Raw genomic sequence first — 6,668 nt, 5'->3', positions numbered from 1 at the left:
GATGCTCTTGGCTGGAGGGAGGTGCCGGGAAGACAGTGTGGGAGACACGGGCTTTGGCCCGACCGAAGGCTGGAGGGCTGTTGACCAGCAAAGAGAAGGGGGGACTGTACCAGCCAGCCGAGAAGTCAGCATGCACATTGGCCCAGAGGTGGCCAAGCCGGGCATTTCAGGCAGAGATCGGAAGATGACATTGGATGGGTAAACTGAGGCAGGAGCATAGAGGGCAGTGAACACTGGCATAGGAATCAAAGGCTTCAGTGCCATATGCCCCCTGGGCACGTGTGTAGGTTGACCCAAAGAGTGATTGGCAAGTTTTGTTTTTTCTTTAAAGTAGATGGCAACATTTAAAAGTTGAGAGTGGTCACATCACTACCTAGATTCCAAGCTTCTCTAGAATGATGGGGCGATCTGGTGGTGCTGGGCCAGCCCACCTGGCCACCAGAGCTGGGCAGGCCTCACTTGTTGACATCAGCTGCCTGGCCCCCATCCGAGTGCGAGTTTGAGACCCTGCACCAGCCTTTGGGGACACTTCCTTGGAGGACCTTGATGAGGGGAAGGGCTTCAGAAGGGCCTCCTGATGATGATTAATATTAGATGATGACGTTGAGAGGATGAGGAGGGGAGGAGGGGAAAGAGGACAGAGACCAGCTAATACTGACTGAGCTTTTATGACTGGGAGGTTCGGTCCTACAGGCTTTACATACATTAACCCATTTTGTTCTCAGCACAGCCTTCTAAGCTGGGTATGCTGTCATGCCCCATTTTCCAGATGTGGAAACTGAGGCACAGAGAGGTGAAGTCTCTTGTCTACGGTCACTAGCTGGTATGTGGCAGAGCCAGGTAGAATACATGGGGTGGGGTGGCCTCTCACCCTACGAGGTTGTCCGGTTGTGGGGGAAAGGATCTGTCTCACGTATCACCCCAATCTGGTAACTAATGCCATGTGTTTGTCCAAACTCCTTCGCGGGAAGGCCAGTTTCTCTTAGGGGATACATCAGGGAGGAAAGGAGGGCAGAGGCATTTGAGCCAAGTGGCTTGGCTGCAGGCCCTGTCTCCCCCCCTTGCTGCAACCCCACCATGGAGACCAGCAGACCCGAAAGAAAAGATACAGACCCAGGGAGGATCCCCTGCGTCTGTGCCACCCCCACTGCAGTTCCACCTGCCCCAAGACTTGCCACGCCCAACTTCCCTAGTCCGGTCAATTTGCAAGCGATGTAAAAAAAAAAAAAAGAGCACAGACACAAACAATAACCAACCCTGTGTGTTTCCTGGCATCGGGTGACTGTCTGGCTGGTTAAGAGCTTCCTTCCTCTTCGTATCTCCACTGGACACTCCTGGCATCTAGCAGCTGCTGGCCACCAAGCAGGCTCAGGTGGCTGATCACAAGTCCAACCCCTAGGCAGACCCCGCTTCCCCGGGCAAAGATCGAAGATGGAAGGAGAAGAGGCCAGCTGCTGAGGATCTGCCAACCCGGCCCCAGCAGCCAGCCCCTGCCAGTTCAAAGTCACCTTTTCTCCGACTCTTCGCGTGGCCGGCCAGAGCCTGCACAGCTCGGCAGGAACCAGGAACCAGTCTCTGTTGTGCAATCATTAATCGGATTCTTTACATTCCTCCGCCGGGTCACCGGCTTGAGAAGCATGCTCTCGGGAGGAGCGGAGGCCCAGGCCTGGCACTTTGACATGCAGCTGACCGGCAAGGTGGTGCTGTTCACCACCGCCTTGCTCCTGATGGCCGCTGCCTACAGACTGTACAAGTCGAGGCCTGCCAGGACCCCACGAGGAGGTGGGAGGTCCAAGGCCCAGGCAGAAGAGGAAGCAGAGGGCTCGGGAGAGCCTGCCATCCAGGCGGGTTCTCCCAGGTTGCTTCCAAGGGGGCCAAGACGTCGGAAGATCAGCCAGGGGGCCGGAGCACCGCTGGGCTGCCGCTGGGATAATCCAGGAGGCTCCTGTGTCCTGGCGACGGGAACTGCTCCCAGAGATGGGGAGCCGAGGAGAAAAGGAGCAGGTGAGGAGTGGGACGGGCAGTGCCCAGACTTCCAGCAGGTGCCTCCTTGCCGCGGTGGCTGGGGAGCCGGGATGGCAGTGGGTGGTAAGCCCGACCTTTCCCACTGCCCCCTTTCGGGCAGCGAATCCAAGTGCTCCCCAACTGGACTTAGTGCTGTCGATGGCAGCTGCATGGACACCGCTCCTGCCCCATGGCATGACGGCAGAGCCCCCGAGCAGCCGGCGGCCAGGGAGCTGGTCTCCCCCTACCAACGCTGGACGGCACACACAGAAGGTGGCAGTGACACGAGCCAGAGCTGGGTCTTTTCCCAGGTGACAGGGGTCAGCAGGGAAGAGGCTGGGGCCCTCCAGGCTGCCTCAGACATGGGCCTGGCCCTGCACAAGCAGGAGGGAACCGCCAACACTTCCTACACTTTCTCATCCATGGCCCGGGTTCGAGTGGAGGAGAATTTCATACAGGAGACAGTGGAGGGGACCGGGCCAAGGCTGAAGGGCAAGGTGTACAATTACTATGTTGAGTCCATCTCTCAGGCCGTCTCCAGGGACAGGCTGCGCTCCAGGACAGCAGCCCTGGCCGAGACTCCCTCCCCTGAGCCACTGGCAGGCCCCCCAGGACCAGGGGCAGCCTCCAGGGGCCATGCCGATGACAAAGAAGGTGCAGCCGAAACAGCCGCTGCCTTCCAGCCTGTGCCAGCCCCCTGCACGCAGGGCTTCAGCAGGAAGGACAGTCTCCTCCAGATCGTGGAGAACCCAGAGCTTCAGCTACAGCTGGACGGCTTTAGGGCCCCAGGTGCATCCGGCCTGGACCAGGGCGTCCTGCCCACTGGCCCCGGGTCCCTGCTTTCTCTCCAGGCCAGCTCAGCCGGAAGCAGAGGGGAGCCCCACGTGCAGCTGGTGGCAGGGGCCAATTTCTTCCACCTCCCGCTCAGTCCTGGATCAGCCTCCGACGTCCACCTGGATCTGGGCAATTGCTACCAGGTGCTGACCTTGGCCAAGAGGCAGAACCTGGGGGCCCTGAAGGAGGCGGCCTACAAGGTGATGAGCGACAACTACCTCCAGGTGCTGCGCACCCCGGACATCTACGGCTGCCTGAGCGGGGCCGAGCGGGAGCGGATCCTCCAGCAGAGGCTCCAGGGCCGCGAGCGCCTGGTGGTGGCTGATATCTGCCCACAGGCCGCCTCGGGCCGCCTCTGTTGCTATGACGACGAGCAGGATGCCTGGCACCCACTGGCCAGTCTGCCCCCCGAGGCTGTGTCCCGGGGCTGTGCTATCTGCAGCCTCTTCAATTACCTTTTCGTGGTGTCTGGATGTCAGGGGCCCGGGCGCCAGCCCTCCAACCGCGTCTTCTGCTACAACCCACTGACGGGGATTTGGAGCGAGGTGTGCCCCCTGAACCAGGCGCGGCCCCACTGCCGGCTGGTGGCTCTGGACGGGCACTTGTACGCCATCGGGGGCGAGTGTCTGAACACAGTCGAGTGTTACGACCCCCGCTTGGACCTCTGGGCCCTGGCGCCACCGCTCCCCAGTGACACGTTTGCCCTGGCGCACACGGCCGCGGCCTGCGCCGGCGAGATCTTCGTCACCGGGGGCTCGCTGCGCTACCTGCTGCTCCGCTTCTCCGCCCGGGAGCAGCGGTGGTGGGCCGGCCCCACCGGCGGGGGCAGGGACCGCACGGCCGAGATGGCGGCGGTCGGCGGCTTCCTCTACCGCTTCGACTTCAACCGCAGCCTGGGCATCAGCGTGCACCGCTGCGGCGCCCGCGCCCGGCTGTGGTACGAGTGCGCCACGTTCCGGGCGCCGTACCCGGCCGCCTTCCAGTGCGCCGTGGTGGACAACCGCATCTACTGCGTGGGGCGCCAGCGCACCCTCTGCTTCCTGGCCGACCACGTCTCGCCCAGGTTTGTGCCCAAGGAGCTGCAGAGCTTCCCCTCGCCGCAGGGCACCCTCCTGCCCACCGTCCTCACCTTGCCCGCCCCCCATGTGCCTCAGACCAGGGTCTAGGGACCCCTGCACTGTGCTCCTTCTGCAAAATGGGAAGGCAAAGAGCCCCCCCCCCCCGACCTCGACCCAGCGCTCCACAGGCCATTTAGGGGAGATCAGGTGGTCAAGGAATTTAGTCAGCAAGAGGGGAGTTCCAATCCCACCTTGTCCACTGGCTCTGGGGTATTAGATGAGTCTTTGCTCTTACTAGGCTGCAGAGGTCCAGTGTGAAAACCGGCACTAGTGGTTGGTGTTCTGCGGCCGGGGACATCACGACTGTGGGGGTGATCACCAGCTTACTTCTAATCTGAATTATTGGTGTGTGTGTGGGGGTGTGTTCTAGGACCCCACCAAGGTTCAGGGGTGCAGCCTAATGGCAACCACGGTTCCAGGTGCCAACTGGCCCCCAGTGAGCCTTCATGTTGACCCCTCTGGAGGTGGGCTGCTCTCTGTAAGCACCAGGTCTCTTCCTCCATGAGTCCCAGAAGAACATGCAGGTGGGAAAAATCAGGATGTGGCTCTGGCAGGACCAGGAAGGAGCCCAGGGGAGCCCAAGGGGCCCACCCAGAGGGAGCAGTGTTTTGAGAAGGAAATAGAGACACTAAATTTAGAGCTGCCCATGGGGCTGGGTCTCTTGCTTGCCAAATAACTTACCAAAGCTCTCTTTACTTTTTCTCATTATGTGGAATTCTGGAGTAGTAAGACAGAGGAGAAACATCCCTTTTTACTAGCCATTTGAAAAAGTGCTTCTTCTCATAGTGCTCTATTAAGAATGCAGTTGATTCTGCATATGAGGTCTCAGGACAGGGATGGTGGACATGTGACCCCAGGGCCAGCCTCCTCCTGGTGCCCAGTTCATGGTGGCCGTGGCTAATTGGCCACTGCACTCTTTCCCCGGATCTCAGAACACTTCATGACACAGCTTTCCAAGGCAGCATAGGCCCCATCTGGGAGCTGGGGCAGCCCAGTCAATCATTCAGGGCTTAGGGGAGGATCTGGAGACCAGGAGCACCAGGTACATGAGGTCTGGTAAATTCTGACATGAAGGAGACCCTCCAGTCTCAGGAAGATGCTTTTCTCCCTGGAGGGAAGAGAGAGAGGCTGGCCCAATCTATTACTATAGCTCTTGTTCCATGTCCAAAGGAGATGCAGACACAGACATAAAGGGGGTGGGTGATCAGAAGCCGGTGGAGCTGGGGCTAATTTTATAGTGACGAGCAGCGTGGAGGGAAGAAGCTGGGAGGCACATCAGGGTGGGACCTAATGAGTGAGGACATTTCGGACTTGGGTGTCTATCTCAAAAATGGGGAGAATTTGTGTCCTTCTCTGCCTCTGCCATGGAGAAAGTTCTTCCCAAGTTCAAGGGTGGTTCCTGGCAGGAGCTGGTGTGCATTGCAGCTGCTGGGGCTGAGGCTGAGAGTCTTTTGGAAGATGCAAGATTAGAACAAGAAGGAAGTTAGCCTAGAAAGGAGAAGAGAGCTTTTACTGGACCACACAGGGCCGCCATCCCTAACCCAAGGCCTCAGAAGGTGAGGTTGCTTAGTTTATTTCTAAATCAGGGACTGGGAGGGGAAGTCAGCTGGGACCATGGCTGGCCCTTGGGCCGTGCTCCAGCTCAATGTCAGAGTGGACCAGGTGCATCCAGGGGGCATAATTTGGAGGGCACTATCTCTGCACAGGACATGACATGTGATTTCCTCCTACTCATTCCACATAAAGCATATTAATCTCCACCCTGACCGGGGAGAGTGTGATGATGCCCTGCACCCCCTTTCCACTGCTGGAAAAGCAGCTCCATGCCAAGCAGACAATAGTGCCAAGGGTCTGGTGGTCCCTGCCTTGGGATGCTCTGCAGCCTCCACAGGGGACTGCATGGCCCCTAGGCTAGGGACACCAGGTCCAGGGGGGTGGGCGACACTCGGACAAGGGGTCCCCAGGATGGGGGGACATGGCCTCTGAAACATGACTCATCAGCAGGCACTGGGGTAGTATTCTGGTATGCTAATGCTGCCGGAATGCAAAACATCAGAAATAGACTGGCTTTTATAAAAGGGGTTTTAATTTGGTTACACAGTTACAGTCTTAAGGCCATAAAGTGTCCAAGATAAACAGTTCAGCAATTGGGTAACTTCACTGGAGGATGGCCAATGGTGTCCGGAAAACCTCTGTTAGCTAGGAAGGCACATGGCTGGCATCTGCTCCAAGTTCTGGTTTGAAAATGGCTTTCTCCCAGGATGTTCCTCTTTAGGCTGTAGTTCCTCAAAAATGTCACTCTTAGTTGCTCTTGGGGCATTTGTCTTCTCTTAGCTTCTCTGGAACAAAAGTCTGCTTTCAAAGGCCTTCTCCAAACTGTCTCTCATCTGCAGCTCCTCTCTCAGCTTCTGTGTGTTCCTCAAAGTGTCCCTCTTGGCTGTAGCAAGCTTGCTCCTTCTGTCTGAGCTTATATAGTCCTCTAGTAAACTAATCAAGGCCCACGCTGAATGAGCAGGGCCACACCCCCATGGAAATTATCCAGAGTTATCACCCACAGTTGGGTGGGTCGCATCTCCATGGAAACACTCAAAGAATTACAATCTAATCAACACTGATATGTCTGCCCACATAAGACTGCATCAAAGATAATGGCTTTTTGGGGGACATAATACATTCAAACTGGTACATGTAGTAACCCCAGCTGGGGGAAGG

The 6,668-nt window shown here is 57.7% G+C and overlaps 1 protein-coding gene across 1 annotated transcript; it reads left to right on the top strand.

Moving 5' to 3' along the window:
• The first annotated feature begins 1,356 nt into the window (after positions 1-1,356).
• KLHDC7A (kelch domain containing 7A) lies at positions 1,357-6,110 on the top strand. Its single transcript, XM_037828360.1, has one exon. The coding sequence runs from the start codon at positions 1,638-1,640 to the stop codon at positions 4,002-4,004; it is 2,367 nt and encodes a 788-aa protein (XP_037684288.1). The 5' UTR covers positions 1,357-1,637; the 3' UTR covers positions 4,005-6,110.
• The last annotated feature ends 558 nt before the right edge of the window (positions 6,111-6,668 follow it).

This window comes from Choloepus didactylus, chromosome 2 (assembly GCF_015220235.1).
Source record: "Choloepus didactylus isolate mChoDid1 chromosome 2, mChoDid1.pri, whole genome shotgun sequence".
In the NCBI taxonomy this organism is placed as follows: domain Eukaryota; kingdom Metazoa; phylum Chordata; class Mammalia; order Pilosa; family Megalonychidae; genus Choloepus; species Choloepus didactylus.
Note: the sequence above shows the minus strand (reverse complement) of the source record. Positions and strands in the feature narration are given on the sequence as shown.

Bases quoted from the DNA above. Each gene is read 5' to 3' on its own strand.
- KLHDC7A (XM_037828360.1), top strand. From the start codon at position 1,638: ATGCTCTCGGGAGGAGCGGAGGCCCAGGCCTGGCACTTTGACATGCAG.